General features: G+C 43.1%; 1 protein-coding gene and 1 non-coding gene across 3 annotated transcripts; one reads left to right on the top strand and one right to left on the bottom strand.

Annotated features, from left to right (window-relative positions):
• Positions 1–8,552: 8,552 nt before the first annotated feature.
• Positions 8,553–8,661, bottom strand: LOC112835418 (U6 spliceosomal RNA). Its single transcript, XR_003211223.1, has one exon. It is a non-coding gene; the product is annotated as a U6 spliceosomal RNA (small nuclear RNA).
• A 2,836-nt stretch (positions 8,662–11,497) lies between these two features.
• On the top strand, positions 11,498–17,254 carry RMP24 (ribonuclease MRP subunit p24). 2 transcript variants are annotated; one of them, XM_025886798.2, is made up of 5 exons: positions 11,514–11,702; positions 11,783–11,805; positions 13,382–13,581; positions 14,722–14,918; positions 16,824–17,254. In XM_025886798.2, exons 1-5 carry the CDS (start codon positions 11,626–11,628, stop codon positions 16,975–16,977), a joined length of 651 nt encoding a protein of 216 aa, XP_025742583.1. In that variant the 5' UTR covers positions 11,514–11,625; the 3' UTR covers positions 16,978–17,254. The 2 variants fall into 2 exon arrangements, with proteins under 2 accessions (XP_025742584.1, XP_025742583.1); XM_025886799.2 differs by lacking the exon at positions 14,722–14,918 and having other exon boundaries at positions 11,498–11,702.
• Positions 17,255–18,971: the final 1,717 nt, after the last annotated feature.

Raw genomic sequence — 18,971 nt, 5'->3', positions numbered from 1 at the left:
ACACAGCACCTTGCGATTTATCTACTAATACAATTACATGTTTATACCTTATCATTTGATAATTTGTCAAAGGAAAACTTGTTGCCTACATGTTGCATCCGTTTCTATACCTCCCCTGGTAACTTTAAAATCCCAGCGTAACCAACGTTTTCTTCACCAGAGACCTCCTCTGACTCCCTGTTCAGGGTCATGCCCCGCCCCCCCCCATGGCAACACACACAACTCTCCTGCTGCTCACCTGCGCGCCCCACCGAGCTATGGGATCCACTAGGCTGTTTCCAGGCGGTTTTTTGTTTGTTTTGCTTTGCTTTTACTTCCCGTATCTTTGCTTCTTACCTTTCTGTTCTTTGCTTTCCTCTTCCAATCTCTCTCACTGCTTCAGCATCCACTGACTTTCAATCTTAAAACACCCCTTAAAGTGGTGGCTGTTTCTTCCCGTCTGCAGCTCGTGATTTACCCACGCAGTTACTCAAAACTCAGGGGCACAGACCCAGGTTGTACCACCGGTTCGAAAAGAAGCATTTTAGCCAAGGTCCTCAGGGGAATGATTAATCATCAGCACGAATAAAAGAACCACTCAGTCGTCTCTCCCATACACATCATCTCATCTGCATGATTTGTTTTTAAGGCTAAAATACTATGAACCCACTTAGTGGAAGGTGCTTTCAGATCTCGTGACCCCAGCCCCGGGAGCTGCAACCGTGCCCAGATGTGGATCCTGAATCACCAGCCCGCGGCACTCGCCGCTTCAACCCATTTTGCCCGCCGACGGCTCGAGTCCTAGCACCGGACTCCTACCAAGACGCTGGAGTGGTGGACGAGGGCTCACCTGGATCCGCCGCGGAGCCGGGCGCGGACCCACTGGCTCGCTCGCGGACTCACCTGGATCACTATCAGACCCCGGCGCGGGCTCACCTGGTCACCGCGGGCTCACCTGGTCGCCGCGGAATCGCGCGGCCGCACCTGGGTTCGCGTCCCGCCGGCGATGCTGCGGCCGCTCTGGAGGCGGCTCTGCGCCGCTGCAGCCCTGCCCGCGCGGTCGGCGGGGAGGTCCAGCCAACTTCTCCGTGTGCCTCGAAAGACACGGCTGCTGGGAATAGGTACACCCTCTTTCGCGGGGTCTTGGCGTTCTCAGGCACCCCTCGAAGCCAGTTCCCTCCGAACACTGACCGAGACCTCCCCGGCGCTCTTCCCTTTTCCTTTCGTTAGGGAATTAGCGGCGAGGCGCGGGGATCCATCGGCAACAGAGAACTAATTTTCCCCCTGCTGGTGATTGTGGGGAACTGCATGTGGTGGGACAAACCTGGCACCGAGTTTCCTTCCCTCCTGGGGGCTAAGGTTGGGGTCCTTTCCACCTCCCACCCCCATCAAAAGTCAGAAAACTTGCCTTTTATTAATTTTTTTAAGTGCCATACTAAGACAAGGCAACTCCGTTTGAACCTTCAGATTAATGAAAATGAGAAAAATTAAGACATGGCACAAACTAATTTTTAACAATTTATTTCCAAGGAAAATTGCAAACGTAAAAGAGTATCATGAGGCAGAAGAGTATAATGAGGTCCCAGCTTTTGGTAACGGTGGACTAATCTTCCTGCAGATGACGATTATAAAAGCTGAGCAAAACATTTAAAAGCAGCATTTGAAGGCCTTGGTGAGTGACCAAATGAAGGCAGAAACTGGATAGGAGAGCAGCCTTGAAAGATGAACAGAAATTGTTGAGATTTATGAGTTGGTGGCTTTTCCCCCCCCGAGCGTAGCCCCCCAAACCAGGAGCTGCTCCTACTGCAGAAAGCCACAGCCTAACTGGCTGGGAGGGGACAGAAAACAGTTTGAGGCCAGTAGGAGAACTGGAAAGTTAGAGGGGTAATCCAGGGAGGAAGCCGTGCAGAGGACAAATGCCTAAGTATGTGCTGTATTGGTTTTCCACTGCTGCCATGACAAATTACCACAAGCTTAGTGGCTTAAAACAACGCAGATTTATTATCTTACTTCTGGAGGTCAGAGGTCCTGAACAGGTCTCACCAGGCCAAAGTCAACATGTTCACAGCCTGTGTTCTTTTGCAGAGGCTGGAGGGGAGAATGCATTTTCTGCCCACTCAGGTTGTTGACAGAATTCAGTTCCTTGAGATCTATGACCGAGTGTCCTGCCTTCTTGCTGGCTGTCAGCTGAGCATCATTCCCAGCTCCCACCGGGCACATTCCATGACTTGAGGCTTCCTTCCTCCATCTCCAAAGCCCACAACTTTGGGTCGAGTCCCTTTTATGCTTCAAATCTGTCCTCCTTTTTTTCTGTCTCATCTCTCTGACCCACCTGGGAAAGGTTTCCTGCTTTTAAGAATCATGTGAGTAGATTGGGCCCCCCCAGATTATCCAGGATAACCTCCCCATTTTAAGGTCAGTAACCTTCATCACATGTGCAAAATGCCTCTCGCCAGGTACAACAACCATATTCACACATTCTGGTGATTAGAACATGGACAACTTCAGGGGGCCATTATGCAGCCTACCAGAGTCTGATAGACCCAAAATTGTATGCTATACGCCAAAAAAATAAATAAATAAAATGCACTTTGAATACAAATACACAAAGAGGGTGAAAGTAAAGGGATAGGGGCGCCTGGGTGGCTCAGTATTTAAGCATCTGCCTTCGGCTCAGATCATGATCTCAAGGTCCTGGGATTGAGCTCCCTGCTCAGAGGGGAGCCTGCTTCTCCCTCTGGCCCCCACTCATGCTCTTGCATGCATGCTCTCTCTCTCAAATAAATAAATAATTTAAAAAATAGTAATAAATAAAAAGAAAAAAGAAAGTAAAAGAATAGAAAGAGTTACACCAGGCAGAGAGGAAGAATAAAAAATCTGAAGTAACCAGGAAACATGAAAAGATGCTCAACATCACTAATCGTAAGAGAAACGCAAATCAAAACCACAGTGAGATATCGGATATCTATGAAGATAGTCACTACTGAACAAACAAGCAAGCCATGCAATAACAAGTGTCGGTGAGGGTGGGAGAAATCGGAATGCTCATGCGCTGGTGGCAGGACTATGAAAAGGTACAACCGTTATGGAAAACAGTATGGAGGTGCCTCAAAAATTTAAAAATAGAATTACCATATAATCCAGCAATCCCACTCCTGGGTATTTAGCTAAAAGAATTTAAAGCAGGGGTGCCTGGGTGGCTCAGTCGTTAAGCGACTGCCTTTGGCTCAGGTCATGATCCCAGGGTCATGGGATCAAGCCCCGCATCGGGCTCCCTGCTCCTCCGGAAGCCTGCTTCTCCCTCCCCCACTCCCCCTGCTGGTGTTCCCTCTCTTGCTATCTCTCTCTCTGCAAATAAATAAAATCTTTTAAAAATAAATAAATAAATAAATAAAATAATTTAAAGCAGGATCTCAAAAAGAATTTTGCATACCCATGTCCATCGCAGCAGTATTCAAAGTAGCCAAGACGTGGACGCAACCCAAATGTTCCTTGACAGGTGAATGGATGAAGAAAATCTAGTATATACACACAAGGGAATATCATGCTGCCTTTAAAACAAATGAAATCCTGTCACATGCTACAGCAGGGATGAGCCTCAAGGACGTTATGCTAATTGAAATCAGCCAGTCACAAAAGGACAAAATCAGTATGATTCCACTCATATGAAGTATCTAAAGTAGTCAAAATGATAGAAATAGAACATAGAAAGTGGTTTCCAAGGGCTGGGGAGAGTAAGGAGGGTAAACTAGTGTTGAAGGTTAAGGAGTCTCAGTTTAACAATATGAAACAGTTCTAAAGATTTGTAGCGCAACAGTGGGGGGATACATAACACTACCAAACTGGACACTTAAAAATGGGGAAGATGGTGAATTTAATGTTATGTGTTTTTTTACCTCAATTAAAAGAAAGAAAGAAAGAAAGAAATCTGGGGCGCCTGGGTGGCTCAGTTGGTTAAGCATCTGCCTTCGGTTCAGGTCATGATCCCAGAGTCCTGAGATCAAGCTGCACATGGGGCCTCCTGTTCAGCGGGAAGCCTGCTTCTCCCTCTGCCTCTGCCTCTCCCCTGCTCGTGCTCTCTCTCTTTCAAAGAAATAAATAAATAGAATATTTTAAAAAAGGAATCAGAAGTGACTACATTAATATTTGACAAAATAGACTTTCAGGCAGAACATTATTAGAGATAAAGTGGGAAATTTCAAAATGATAAAGGGGTCATTGCATCAGGAAAACATAACAATGAAAGTATTTATGCACCTAATATCAGAGCTTCAAAATAGCTTAAGAAAAACTAAAAGAACTAAGGGGAGAAATAAGCAAGTCCAAAATCACAGTGAAAGATTTTAAGACCATGCTCTTGATAATATTTAGAACAAGTAAACACAGAAAAATCAATAAAATATCCAAAAAACACTATAGTTCAGGGATTGGTGAACTGTAGTCTATGGGCCAAATCCCATGAATAAAGGTTTACTGGGAAATGGCCATACTCACTTGTTTATATATTAGGGATGGCTATCTGTATGTGGCTGCTTTCACAGAATTGAGTAGATGCAACAGAGACCACATGCCTTGCAAAGCCTCAAATACTTAGTACCAAGCCCTCTGTGGGAAAAGTTTGCTAACTCTACTCATTTCAAGAGGGTGACTGACTGGTAGAGCTATCATACAATAGCTGCTTTGAAGTCTTTGTCAGATAATTCCAACATCTCTGTCAATTTTGCTGTTGGTGTCTGTTGATTTTTTTTTTTCCCATGTGAGTTGAGATTTTCTTGGTTTTTCATATGACAAGTAATTTTGGATTGTCTCCTGGAAATTTTGAATATAATGTAATGAGACCCCAGGTCTTTTTTAAATCCTGTGGAGAATGCACTTATTTTTGTTTTAGGCAATAGACCTGCTTAGGTTCATACTACAAGTTCAACCTGCTTTCTGTGAGTTGTTCAAATTTAGGTTCAGCTTCTAAAGCTTTTGCCATACCATTAGGGTAGAGCCTAAATGTGTACCACCCAGTGGTCATCTGGAACCTGATCGATAGTCTGTTAGTTCTGTTCTCAAAGTCACTGCTAAACTGATCAGATCCATGTGTGCACAGCTCAGTAAGCTTGGAAGTTCTCATACAACTTAATGGGATTTTCCTATAAAGTTAAGAAAGAGCTCTTCTTTCTCCATAATCACCCCAGTACTTTCCAGTACTTTCCTACAATGCCCCTTTCTGGTTCTGTGACCAGAAAGCTGGGGCTAGAAAGTTACTCCATCATTGTGTTCCTCTGTGACTACTCCCATCTTTGGCCAAGTGGCAGGACGCAGAAAGAGAGCGGGAGGAAAGCAAGAGAGATTGGTTGGCTGGAAAGGAATGTTCCCCTTCCTCAGAATTCGGCTCCTGCTGGCTCCTGTTGTGGCCTTTGCTGTGGCCAACAAGGGACGGCTTGCTGGCCAAGGCTCAAGAAATGGGGAGAAGAAAAAAACAAAAAACAAAAAACAAAAAAAAGGAGAATTCCACACCCTCTCTCTGAGGGTTAGGTGTGTCCAGCTACTCAGCCAGAACTCAAGGGCTTCTCCTGGAGCTCTCCCTACACACATCCCACTTCCCACTTCAGGCTGCATTGCATTCAGGCCAGCAGATATCAAAGGAACAGTAGTGGTAAACTTACCTCTAGTTTACGGGCACTTTAAGTCCTCTTTTCATTCAACCTGCTACTATTTACTTTTCAGTCTTCCTATGGATGCTCCATGCAGTCCACCTGGGTTTAATGATTACAGTCAGTGCGAGAGGCAGGATGGAGTGTGCTTGCTCCATTCTTACCCTGAACAAGAACCCCAATAAGAGATTAAAGAGGGGATATCACTACAGCTCTTACAGACATGAAAAAGACAATAGAGAATATTACAAATTTTATGCCAATAAATTTGACAGTTTAGATGACATAGACAAATTTCTTAAGAATACAGTTTACCGAAACTAACACAAAAAGAAATAGAATAGCTTTAGATTTATTAAAGAAATTGAATTAGTTATCAAAAAACCTTCCAGAATACCCCAGCCCAAAATGGTTTCACTAGTGAATTCTGTCAAACATTTAGGGCAGAAATAATAGCAATCTTACAAAAAATTCTTTCAGGGGGCGCCTGGGTGGCTCAGTCAGTTAAGTATCTGACTCTTGATTTTGGCTCAGGTCATGATTTCAGGGTTGAACTCAGCAGGGAGTCTGCTTGGATTTTCTCTCTCCATCTCTCTCTGACTCTCCCCTGAACACTCTCTCTCCTTCGAAAGTAAATAAATAAATCTTTTTTAAAAATCCTCTTTTGGAATACGAAGGAGAAAGGCATGCTTTTCAACTTGTTTTGTGAGACTGGCTTATCTCTGACACTAAACCTTACATGACACAAATACAAAAAACATTCAAAAAATATAAGTGAATTGGGGTGCCTGGCAGGCTCAGTCAGAGGAGCATGAGACTCTTGATCTTGAGGTCATGGGTTCGAGCTCCATGTTGGGTGCAGAGATGACTTAAATAAATAAAACTTTAAAAAAATTTAAAAAATATATGTAAGTGAATCAAATCCAACAATACACAAATGCATCATGAGAAAATGGATTTTATCCCAGGAATACAGAGTTGGTATGACAAAATCAACCAGTATAACCCCCTATATTTAGGTAATAAAGGAAAAAACTATATCTCAATTGATTCAAAAAAGAAAAAAAAAGCATTTGACAAAATTCAACATCCAAACTCACTGCTAACAATTGCTAACTCATGGTCAATCTAGTTTGTTTTTTAAAGATTTTATTTATTTATTCAACAGAGAGAGACACAGCGAGAGTGGGAACACAAGCAGGCAGAGTGGGAGAGGGAGAAGCAGGCTTCCCGCTGAGCAGGGAGCCCGATGTGGGGCTCCATCCCAGGACCCTGAGATCACGACCCGAGCCGAAGGCAGACGCTCAACGACTGAGCCACACAAGCGCCCCTCTAGTTTTATTTTTGACCCCTTCAACTTCCTCTCCTTCTAGTATGATTTTGCAGCAAACCCTTACTGAGCCCCTGCTCTGTGGCGGCCAACAAGTCCTGCTGCCAGGTGGTCACATTCAGGAGGAGAACAGGTAAATGGTGAATGAATAATAATTTCAGAGAGTGAGGTTACAATGACAATAATAAAAACCAATTATGGCAGAGAGTGACTTGATGGGCAAGGGTGTATGTATTGGGGGAGAGCTCATTCCAGTAGTGAAGGAAGGCCTCTTGAGGGGGTGATATTTGAGGTAATCTTGGAATGATAAGGAAAAGCAGCCATGGGAAGGATCCTCACTCAAAGCAGAGAACAGCAAAGGTCCTGCGGTAGGTCTGTGCAGGACATGTTGAGTGACAGAGAAGGCCAGTGTAGCAGGGCTCAGGGTGAGGGTGGGCAGGTGAGACAAGGTGAGGTCCGAAGTGAGGCAGCAACCACCTATGCAGGGACCTGCGGAACACAGCCAGGCGATTGTGTTCCAGGTGCAGTGAGGGGCCCAGAGACTCTGAGCAAGGATACTCCCTGTCCCCAAAAAATGACTTACATTTTAAGAAGTCCACTTTGCTCCATGAAGAATGGACTGGGAGAGAGGAAGCAGACGTGAGAGGATGCAGGATGAGAAAATGTCGGGGGCCATGGCAGGGGTGCAGGCAAGAGGAAAGAATGGCCAAGGTGTGCAGAGAAGTGAGCAGATCTGCTCCTCATGGGGAGGTGGCAGCCCAGGGCAGGCTGGCCGCAGGGGTAGGAAGCGGAGGCAGAAATGGCACTGGGGGTGGGGCTGAGACATAGGAAGACTGGGTGGCTGGGCAGGTTGGTGGGGGAAATCACGAGTGCTGTCTGGGCCGCACTGCGTCAGAGAAGACAAGTTGCAATGCAAGCAGAGATGCTGAGGAGGCATCTGGATATAGGAGTGTGGTGTTGAGGCAAGAGAACTGAAAGAAAGTGTGCTGGGGGGCAGGGGAAGTAGGCGCACGTGCACATACAGTGCATCTCTCCTCTTTTCTGCTGTTTGGTTACGGAAGCAGATAAAGAATCCAGAAACAGATGCAGCGATGTTAAGAAGCTTCTATGTGATAAACTGGCATTTCATCTATGCTGTGGGGTTATGAAGACTGTATGAGCTACAAGTTAGATGCTTAGGAAAGTGCCTGGCACATATTCAGTGTTCGTTACATTTTTTTAAACTTCAATTCCAATAGCAAAAGAGTAATTTTTTTTAAGATTTTATTTATTCGGCAGAGAGAGAGAGAGACAGCGAGAGAGGGAACACAAGCAGGGAGGACCCTGGGATCATGACCTGAGCTGAAGGCAGACGCTTAATGACTGAGTCACCCAGCGCCCTGCAAAAGAGTAATTTACCTACTAAGAGATATCCACATAACTTGCTAACCATCTAGAAAAATGTGTCAGATCTCTACCCTATACTTAAGTAAAAATACATTTCGTATTAATTAAAGATATGCATGGAAGAAATTAAACTAGGAGTATGAGAAAAAGATTTGGATGAATAGTTAGTTATCTAGTCTTGGCATAAATGAGGCTTTTTTATTTTATTATTTTTTAAATTTTTTTTAAGAGCTTTACAAATTTGCATGTCATCCTGGCACAGGGGCCATGCTAATCTGCTCTGTATCCTTCCAATTTTAGTATATGTGCTGCCAAAGCAAGCGCTACATGAGGCTTTTTTAAAGCTACACAGGAGGGGTGCCGGGTGGCTCAGTTGGTTAATTGGTTGCCTTCAACTCAGGTCATGATCCCAGGGTCCTGGGATCGAGTCCCACATTGGGCTCCCTGCTCAGTGGTGAGTCTGCTTCTCCCTCTCACTCTGCCCCTCCCCCTGCTTGTGGTCTCTCTCTCTCTCTCTCTCTGTCAAATAAATAAATAAAATCTTTAAAGCTATACAGGAAACCCAGACCCAATAATGAAAAACATTTACCACACACAAAATCCTATATGGCAAAAGTGCTATAAACCATGCCAAAGATAAGAGGTAAGAAAGTATTGCATTATATATGACAAGAAGAGGATAAATTTCCCCAAGACACAAAGATCGCCTAGAAACTGATAAACCCAACAGAAGATTTCTCTTCATGGGAGAAAATGCAAAGCATCAAGGAATATGTGAAAAGAGACTTTATCTGACTAGTATTTATGTGAACCGATGGCCATCACATCTTCTGACCCAGCCTTCTCAGATGTTGATGCTGGGAGTGCACATTGCTACAACCTATTTTGGAGCTGGCAAATAAAATGTGCACATCATTCCACTCTGTAATTTCTCTTTCAGGAATTCAGACAAAAGAAATAAAAAAGCACCAGAATATACAAGATTGTTTGCTGTTGCAAAAATATACGTACTGACCTGGAAAGGTCTATGGTTAAGGAAAAAGGCAAGTTACATAGTAAGGGACTTTCTATTTTTGGTTTAGCTTTTTTTGTGTATGTTTTGGCTTTTTAGTGTGTGTGTGTGTGTGTGTGTGTGTGTGTGTGTGTGTGTGGTGAGAGGGGATTTATACACACTCATCCGTTTACTTACATGTGGGCATGGAGGAGAAGATACCCAACTACTAAATGCTGATCAGTCAGAGAAGTAGGATGGGAAGGTGGGGAGAGTGGATATAATAACTTTTCTTTTGAAAAATTAAAATATGTCTATACAGACGTAAATATATTTTTCTCTTTACAAACTTCTGTACCATTTTGACGTAGACAGGCCAGGTCTGAGGACCCAGAGGCTCCTTGGCTTTGTGCAGGAGAGCAATCAGGAAGTGGGAGGTGAAAGCAGAGTTTATGGAATAGTGTAAGTGACAGAGGACAGCAGACGGAGAGTCTGGGAGACTCTGAAAGGAGAGTGAGCCTCTTCATCACTTGGGGTTAGGGGTTCATATTGGAAGGCGGTCCAGGGTACATGTTCCTTCAGGAATCCAGGGTAGGGTCGAATTCAAAGGTGAGTGACAGGTGAGTAACAGGTGTTATTTCATAAGTCATTGAAGGTGGGGGTATTGATGTCAGTGTTGGGTGAGGTTTGTTCGAACCTACTGTCCTGGAACATGTTGGAGATGCAGTTCTTCTTAGATGTTATCAGGTATTTGGATGCCTAGGCCAAAACTCAAAGAATGATTAACTTTCTTGCCTCCCCCTTGGAGTGGGAACATAGCTTCTTTGGTTTATTCAGAGGAAAGGTGAAATATAATGAGCAAACGGGGCCTTGCAGATAAACAGCAGAGATGGAGCCTTTCTAAAAATGGAATCCTTTTCAGTTTCCCTATCTCAATTTGAGTCCTTTCGGATATTGAAAATGAAGGATAAATAAGGGCCTAGTCTCCAGAATTTATTTTTTGAAACTCTAACAACTCAACAACAAACGGCAAACAACCCACTTTTAAAACGGGCAAAGGACTTCAATAGACATTTCTCCAAAGAAAATATACATACAGGTTGTCAACAAACACACGAAAGAATGCTCAACTCATTATTCACTAGGAAATGCAAATCAGAACTACAGTCACACTCACTAGGATGGTTAGAATAAAAAATAAATTTAAAAAAATAAACAAAGGTGGAAAATGAGGGTTGGGGAAGATGTGGAGAAATTGGAATCCTTGTTAAACATGGAATTACCATATGACCCAGCATTTTCACTCCTAGGTGTTTATCCAAAAAACCCCCAGAAAACAGACATGTTCCTAGCAGCAATACTCACAACAGCCAAAAGGTAGAAACAACCCAAATGTCCATCATGGATGAATGGATAAACAATAGTTGGTATACATACAATGTAATTTTCAATCATAAAAGGGAATTAAGTTTGAAAAAAGCTATAAGGTGGATGTACCTAAAAAACATTATACTAAGTGGAAGAAGCCAGACACAAAAGATCACACCTATGATTCCATTTTCAAGAAATGTCCAGAGTAAGCCCATAGAGCCAGAAAGCTGACTAGCGGTCGCCAGGGGCTGGGAGGGAGGGGAGAATGGGAAGCAACTGCTAAATGGGGATGGGATCTCCTTCTGGATGATAGAAATGTTTCCAAACTCGGTAACAGTGGTGTTTGCGCAACACCGAACTGTTAACTTTCTGCCGTGTTCCATGAAGAACGGGGAAAGAAGGTAAGCTGGCTCGTGCACTGACAGCCCTGCTCTTCCCTCCCAGGTCCGCGGCCGCGCCAACGGTGGCCTCCTTGCGGGCCGCACACCGCCTGGCCGGCCCCAATCAACACCCCGGATGGAGAATCTAGAAGGCGACGTGGGCTGAGGAAATGACAACAGGGGTACCACAGAAGACGCTATCAGGAGCGAGAAAGAGAGGCTGGCCGAACCGCCTCGGGCGGACGTGGCCACCCCGGGTGAGTCACACTGCTCCGCTCAGGTGCAGGTCTGCGGCGGGTACGCTCGGGCCGGCGGGACGGGGCGGAGCCTAGGGGGCTGGGCTGAGCCTAGGGGGCAGGGCCAGAGGCGGCGAGAAGGTGGGCATGCGCGCGGGGCGGGACGCGAGGGAAACCGGAACTGTTCAGCAGCGGGCGCCGGTTTCCGGAAGGAGCTTAGATTCCGAGCTCTAAGTCCGGCAGGCTGCGACTCCGGCTTCCGGTGACTCCTCTTGTCGCTCGTCTTAGCGGCGTGGAGGTGGCGGTAAGGATGAGGCAGAAGCACTACCTTGAGGCTGCGGCGCGGCAACTACACGATAGCTGCCCGGGCCAGGCCCGCTATCTCCTGTAAGAGAGGGGCGGGAGAGGGGAGGCGGGAGGCGGCGGGGTCTGCCCTCCTGCCTCACCAGTCGCCTTCTCCTTTCCAGCTGGGCCTACAGTTCGTCACACGGTAGGGAGAACGTCCGACGCTTCTGGGTCAGGCTCTCGTCGCCCCGCTCCCCTCCATTCCGCGCGGCGCTCAGGATGACGCAAAAGAGGAATCTCACGGAGCCACTGCTCTCCTAAAACCCCCCCAGTGGCTTCTGTTTCGTGCAAACTCCAAATTCCCTGGACCTCTTTTCTAGTTACACTCACTTCCTTGGTGACGGCTTTTCATCCAGTCTCATGGCTTCCAAATTTATACCCCCAACCAGGACGTCTCCCCATTCTAGGCTCCTAGCCAGAAGTCTTCTTGACACCTTCTTTTGAATGTCTGTCAGGCCAGAACTCGAGCTTTACCCCCCAACACAGCGCTCCTCCAGTTCTTCCCAATTCAGTAAATGGTAATTCCATCCTTAGAGTGCCCTTCCTCTGCCTGGAACTCTTACCTCGCGTTCCTGCCTGGATTCCTTCCTTGTGCCCTTCTGCTCTCTGCAATGCCACTCCACAAAGCCTTCGCTGGCTACCTTAATTAAGACCAGGGCAGCTCCATTGCTACTCTCTATCCCTGCCTTCTTTTCTTCCCAGCGCTGCACATCTGGTGTTGCTGTATTTACTTTCTCTCTACATGAATTGTCCTTTATTCACTGTTCTGTCTCTTGTACCCAGAACTGTGCCTGGCACTTGACAGTCATTCACATGAATGAATTTACCATTTGGCAGAAGTGAGTTACAAGCATGGTCCTTAGTTGTTGTATACTTAGTTGTATACTTACAGTAACAAATAATTGTTGAATAAATCCACGGTGTGCCTACCTTCCTTTCCAGCTGCATCACCCCCACACCCTCACCTTTCCCTAATAGCTGTGCTTTCTTTTTCACTGTACTTCCGCCTGAAAGCCCTTTACCAGTAATGGATGCCATCTCCAAGTACAGATGTTTGGAGTATTTGACCTTTGTCAAGCCACTGCTATGGAGTGTTTCTGGCTGGTCCATACAGAGTTTAATAGTTTCCAGGGCACTTTAATCATATTCTGTTACATTTGTCACCAGTCTTATTTTTGTTTGCTTAGGGCTCCCCTAGAATGTGAGTTATTTAAAGATAGCAGCTCTTTTACTCCTTACTTATGACTCCTCAGCCTGACATGGTAGATGGCTGTCTTGACTGCATAGACAATCTGGGGGCAAGTCTGTTCTGTTACCTTGTACTGAGAGCTACCTGCAGAAAGCCTGGCCCACAGATCACAAAATTGTGCTGATTGCTTAAAAAAGAAAATGACAGTGTAATTTATTGATTTGTGATAAATATGTTTGTAAAATTGGTGAGACAGCTTTTTTTACTTAATAACAAGTAATGAGTAAGGTAGCAAAGAGTGGGGACTTAACCTGTCTGCTGCTAAAAGGAGTGAATTGATAGAATTACAGTGTTTTGCAAAATAAATTAATGCCAATTTGTCTTTTTTGCAAGTTCTCATATTTTGAGTTTGCTTAAAGAGAATATATATCTGTTCATATTACATAGTATACTTTATCACAGAATATTGGCTGTTTGAGGTAACAAAATTTTCTGATTTGCTGAATCATGAGTTTCATTTGTATAATTTCAGATGATAACATAACTTTTGAAGGAACATGTCCATACTGTTTCCAGTTGCTGGTTTTGGATAACTCTCGAGTGCGCCTCAAACCCAAGTCCAAACTGACACCCAAAATACAAAAACTTCTTAACCGAGAGGCAAGAAATTATACACTCAGTTTTAAAGAAGCAAAAATTGTGAAAAAATACAAAGACTCCAAAAGTGTATTGGTAAGATTTCAATTCCAGTATGTATATATAAACAAGAATTTTCTTTTACTTAAAATGAGGTTGATTAAGGATCAGACTACATACAACTCAGAGGTTTGTGATAGTATACATAGATTGTCAATATATATACATAAATTTTTTTTTAATAATTGGTGTTTCATCAAAAGTAAAACTTATTTTTTTTAAAGATTTTATTTATTTGACAGAGAGACAGGGAGAGAGGGAACACAAGCAGAGGGAGTGGGAGAGGGAGAAGCAGGCTCCCTGCTGAGCAGGGAGCCCGATGCGGGGCCCGATCCCAGGACCCTGGGATCATGACCTGAGCCAAAGGCAGCCGTTTAACAACTGAGCCACCCAGGCACCCCGTAAAACTTATTTTTAAAAAACTTTTTGTTGATGTATAGTTGATACATCATTTTCAAGTTTACACACCGTGATTTGACAATTATATACATTATGAAATTCCGACCATAAGTCAGCCTCTGGAATTAATGAAGTAAAGAGGTGTGAGATTTCATTTGATGGTTTTATAACTTGATTTAGACCTATATTTATAGAATATAGAATCACTAAGGGTTTGAAGGGGTCACTTAGATTCTCAGGGATAATTTGCCATGTTTTATTGGAAAACAGCTTGGAGTTCTGAGACAAAAGTTAAATGTCAACGCTGTTATAAAGAACACTCTTCCAGACGTTAAAGGGTATCAGTCACAGTTCCCTTTATTCCCCGCAAACATGGTTTCACACTGAAAAAGTAGAGAGTTTGTTATTTATAAAAAGGTGTTGTAGGGGCACCTGGCTGGCTCAGTTGGTGGAGCATGTGACTTGATCTTGGGGTCATGAGTTCAAGCCCCACATTGGGTGTACAGATTACTTAAAATCTTTAAAATAAATAAAAATAAAAATGTGTTTTAAATTAGATATGAATGTTTAGCCAGTCACTTTTAATTGTAGATTTTCTCATTTTATATTTGTATCTTGTCTGATCGTCGCTGCTAGATTACAGGCTCCCCGAGGGCAGCCTGTCTTACCTGCTTGTACCTAGTGTAGTCCCTTACATACAAGAATTTAATGAACATGTAATTTATTGGATTAAATTATAAGAGCAATCAGGCCCAATATTTCTTCTTTTTACGGTAGTTGACTACTTGTAAAACATGCAACAGAACAGTTAAACATCATGGTAAAAGTAGAAGCTTTCTCTCAGCACTGAGGAGCAGTCCTACCACTCCTACGAGCAAGCTCAGCCTGAAGACACCAGAGAGAAAGACTCCGAGTTCTGCAGACTTGAATCAGAAGTGTGGTTCCAAAGGCAAGAGCCCAGCCTTGATATTCAGGTATCTTAGTTCGTTAAACTATTTGCATTGCTGGTGTGAACTCTTATTTCTTCTGCTTTCCTCTGTTTAAGATATACTCCCTAAATTTGCCACACAGTTCAGGCCTTGGCCCCCGTTTTTTTCCCCTCCATACCCCTTTCTTTAATGTTATATGCGCGTATATCTCTCATTCTCACCTCTGCTTCTAACTTCCAGCTCTCTTCCTCTACTTCCAGCTTCTCCCTTTGCCTGTTCCCAGCTGCTGCTAAATATATCCATTTTATCCCCCCAACATGTCCCCACAGCTGACTACTCAAACCTGTTCATCCTCCTAAGTTCCTTCTTCTGTCCCTGAACATGCCCTTGTAGACAGTCTGACCTGAAATGGTGGTAGAGTAGACAACTATTCCCGTGGTTCTTGTCCAGTTAGTCGCCAGTTTCTGTCTGTCCTTCCTCCATGGGGTTTGCATCTATTCTCCTTTTTTCCTCCTGCTGTATGCAGTCTGTATTCACCTTTTGCTGGGACTACTGCAGTACATTTCTTCTAGTTTCAAACTCTTCTAGTCTGGTAATTTCCCTAAAGCACAGCTCTGATTAGAAGCCTTTATCATCTCATGCTACAGCATGTAGATCAAATGTTCCCGCATGGCTTCCCAGCCCTTCCTACCTGGCACCAGTGCATCTGCCTTCTTACTTTGCCTTAATTCATCCTATATGTTAGCAAAACTGAACTGAAGTAAACTCAGTTTACTTTCCTGCTCTAAACCTTTGTTCTTGGTATTTCCTCTGTCAGAAATTCCTGTGGAAATCTCACTGAATAGGGATTTGTCAGCTGCTACTAGGTTAACTATATGACTGAGCACTGTGCTGTAGTTCACAGTACTTTATGCAATGTGATAGTAAATTTAGTTTCATAGAAACGGGAAAAGGGAATTTTTGAACATTTTATACCAAAAGAGAAACTGAGTCTGGTAGTTTCTTGAACATAAACAGCAAAATTCAGCAAGGACTGAATTATCTGTTTACTGCATTGAGTTTTTTATATTGGGTTGACATTTATAAAATTGGATAAGAACTAAAATTTCAAGTCTAGTTTTCTCTATATTTTGATTTAATTATTTTGATATTTGGCATGATAGGAATTCATAGAAGTTTCTACCTTATTGGATTAAATGTAGATAAAAAAGAATTTGGCATATTTAAAATAATTCACTTGCATTTAGACCAGACTGCTTCTTAGATATATGCAGGAATGAGAAAGATATTTCATATTTATTGTACAGATGGGGAATAGAAGAGGGATCAGACTTGACAAACCCTAATAAAGTTTTGTGGGTGTGGAACACAATTGGAGGGCATGAAATAGAAGGAAACAGAAATACACACATAGCAGCTGGGGAATCATTTATCCAGTGAATATTTTTAGAAGGCCTTTCTTTGCCTGGCACTGTTAAGAAGCAGTGGAATATACAATTAGTAGTATAAAGTCTGCCCTATGGAGTTCACGTTCTAGGTGGGGAGATACAGTGGAGTGGCACCTGCATGTGTAGGTTGAAATTCTTCATTTTTGAGAGAGGAAGTGGTTTTGAGCCATGAAGAAATAGGTTTTTAAAGTCCTTAGAATTGTCATGAATCTTGATGTCAGACTTAAAGGGAACTCAGGCTTGATGACACTTTACCTTTAACCTTCTTCAGGTGTGATAGAAACTTCCAGAACCACCCAGTTACCTCCTGAATGTTGCCTAAAGCCTATGTAGTAAGGAGATTTTTAACAAAATGGGAATGAATGCTGGGTTCAGCCACTGCTCATTTATGGCCATAATACACAAGAGTAGAAAAGGATTCTAGTAGCAATTATTTAGGCTAAGCAGGAAAAGCACTTTTTAAACTTATCAGTATACCTAAGTGTGGTTTTATGTTTTTCAGGACACCTACATCTGGACAGTCAGCACCCACTTGCTCCTCAAAGAATGTGAGCAAAACAAAGAAACGCTTCTCTCAACTAAAAATGTTGCTTAGTCAGAGTGAATCCCAAAAGAATTCAAAGATGGACTTCAGAAATTTCTTACTATCTTTGTAAAGGATGGGCTGTGAAAATAAATGTTTAATGCAATTTCTGAAACTAAAGTTAGTCAGAAAAACATCTTTCTTAAAACTTTATTTATTCTGGGGTACCGGGTTGGCTCAGTCAGATAAGCATCTGCCTTTGGCTCCGGTCATGATCCCAGGGTTCTAAGGATGGAGCCCCACGTTGGGCTCCCTGCTCAGCAGGGAGTCTGCTTCTACCTCCCCCAGCTTGTGCTCTCTCTCTCCCTTGCTCACTCTCAAATAAATAAATAAAATCTTTAAAAAAAACTCAAAAAAACATTTATTTATTCTTTAAATACATGGAACCTGGGGTCCAAGAACAAACTTTTCTGGGCATTTTTCAGTGTTTATGGAGAGAATACCTCATGAAAATGAATAACTGAAACCTGCCTACCTCACAGGTGGTTGTGAGGATCAAAACTATAGGAGAGGTCCTTGTAAGTAGCAAAGCTATTATGGACATTGAGTGGTCATATTATCTTATCTTCCCTTAATTAGCAGTTTGCATTATGTCATTTTCTTTCATAAGGAAATTGAAACCTTAATGAGGGCCTGCTCACTCCTTTCTAGGTGTCTTCTGCTTTATTGCTAATTCAGAAAAAGGATCACGTATGCGTTCTTGTTTTTCCAGTCAGCTGCATAACTATTAGTAAAAGCTGAACATTATTCCTATTTTGCATGCAAAAGTAAATATATGGAGCATTCTTAACTGTAAATCATTCCGATACCCCAGATTTCATTTTCACAACTTTCTGTTGTTCCTAGCAATATTTTATCACAAGTGGCATTTCATTTGCTCTGGTGAAGACATTTCTAGGTCTAAAATTTAGAGCAGAATACAACATAGGAACAGTTTAGCTATGTTAAATCTTCTCTGGAACATAAATACACTAAAATGATAGGCTAGGGTTGTATTCAACCTGTCTTTTAAAAATTCCTTTAATTTAGATACTTTAAACTATAAACTGTTTCCAAGCTCTCTCTGCTGTTTAAAAATCTAAAACTTAAACTTCTCCCATTAGGGCTTGGCAAACTGTGAAAGGCCAAGGTTATTAACGAGTTGGTCTTGTAGTTCTATGAAGTGAAATAATACTAACAGTGCCAGCATTAGAGAGGGATGGCAAGAGTCATCATTCTGAACTTCTTTAGCCTGTGAGCCATAGGTGAGGGAGCTGGGCCTTCCGTTTGTGTCCAGGGCATCTAGCACAATACTTTGGTCATGGTACCTTACCTTTCTGGCTAACTTCTCACTGGAATATCGGTTTTTCTTCTTGCTCTTCTGTTTGCTTACCACTCTCCCTTATCACCCATAGTGACCTCTTTATAGTTCTTAGGATATACCATTTTCTTGCCAGTTTGGGCCTTTGCATGGTTTTGCAGACTGCCCTCCACTCCAACCCTACTGCATTATGAAGGGCCACTCTTTTATCAAAGTGCTGGTGACCCTGTAGTTTCCTGCTTCTGATTGTGTCCCCAACTGCCTGTGAGCTCTTTGCAGGCCTGCAGGATCTCATTTGCTGTGGCCCAGCACAGAGCACAAGCTCTGCAAATATCCCTAAACCACTACATTTACATTTGAATTCCTTAGCCCACTTGTTACATACCAGATTTAGAACTAAGGTCCTTTCGGCCACCTGACTGGGAAATGGATAAACAGTAGTAAAAGCAAGAACTTACGAGTGGGAAGTTACATTACCTCAGTGGCAAATGAAAAATACCATGGATTCTTGACTTTCTTTTCTGTTTGGCAGAAGGGTCTTTCGGCATCTTTAAAGAGAATACTAAAATAATACTGTGGACATAAAACTCAGAAGAAAACCTAGAACTAAGTCTTCATAACCTCGGATTAAGCAATGGTTTCTTACCTATGACACCAAAATCACAAGCAACAAAAGAAAAAATAGATAAATTGGACTTCAAAATTAAAAACGTGTGTTTCACATGAGGACAGCATCAAGAAAATGAAGAGATAACCCATTGAGTGGG

This window comes from Callorhinus ursinus, unplaced genomic scaffold (genome assembly GCF_003265705.2).
Source record: "Callorhinus ursinus isolate GAN/ISIS: 27379988/994484 unplaced genomic scaffold, GSC_fseal_2.0 scaffold11, whole genome shotgun sequence".
In the NCBI taxonomy this organism is placed as follows: Eukaryota; Metazoa; Chordata; class Mammalia; order Carnivora; family Otariidae; genus Callorhinus; species Callorhinus ursinus.
Note: the sequence above shows the minus strand (reverse complement) of the source record. Positions and strands in the feature narration are given on the sequence as shown.

What these genes read in the sequence shown, in the direction of transcription:
- RMP24 (XM_025886798.2), top strand. Translation starts at nt 11,626, where the DNA reads ATGAGGCAGAAGCACTACCTTGAGGCTGCGGCGCGGCAACTACACGAT. An exon ending in GGCCTACAGTTCGTCACACG is followed by an intron (nt 11,806 to 13,381) that starts GTAGGGAGAACG and finishes GTATAATTTCAG; the next exon opens with ATGATAACATAACTTTTGAA. An exon ending in AGCCCAGCCTTGATATTCAG is followed by an intron (nt 14,919 to 16,823) that starts GTATCTTAGTTC and finishes TATGTTTTTCAG; the next exon opens with GACACCTACATCTGGACAGT.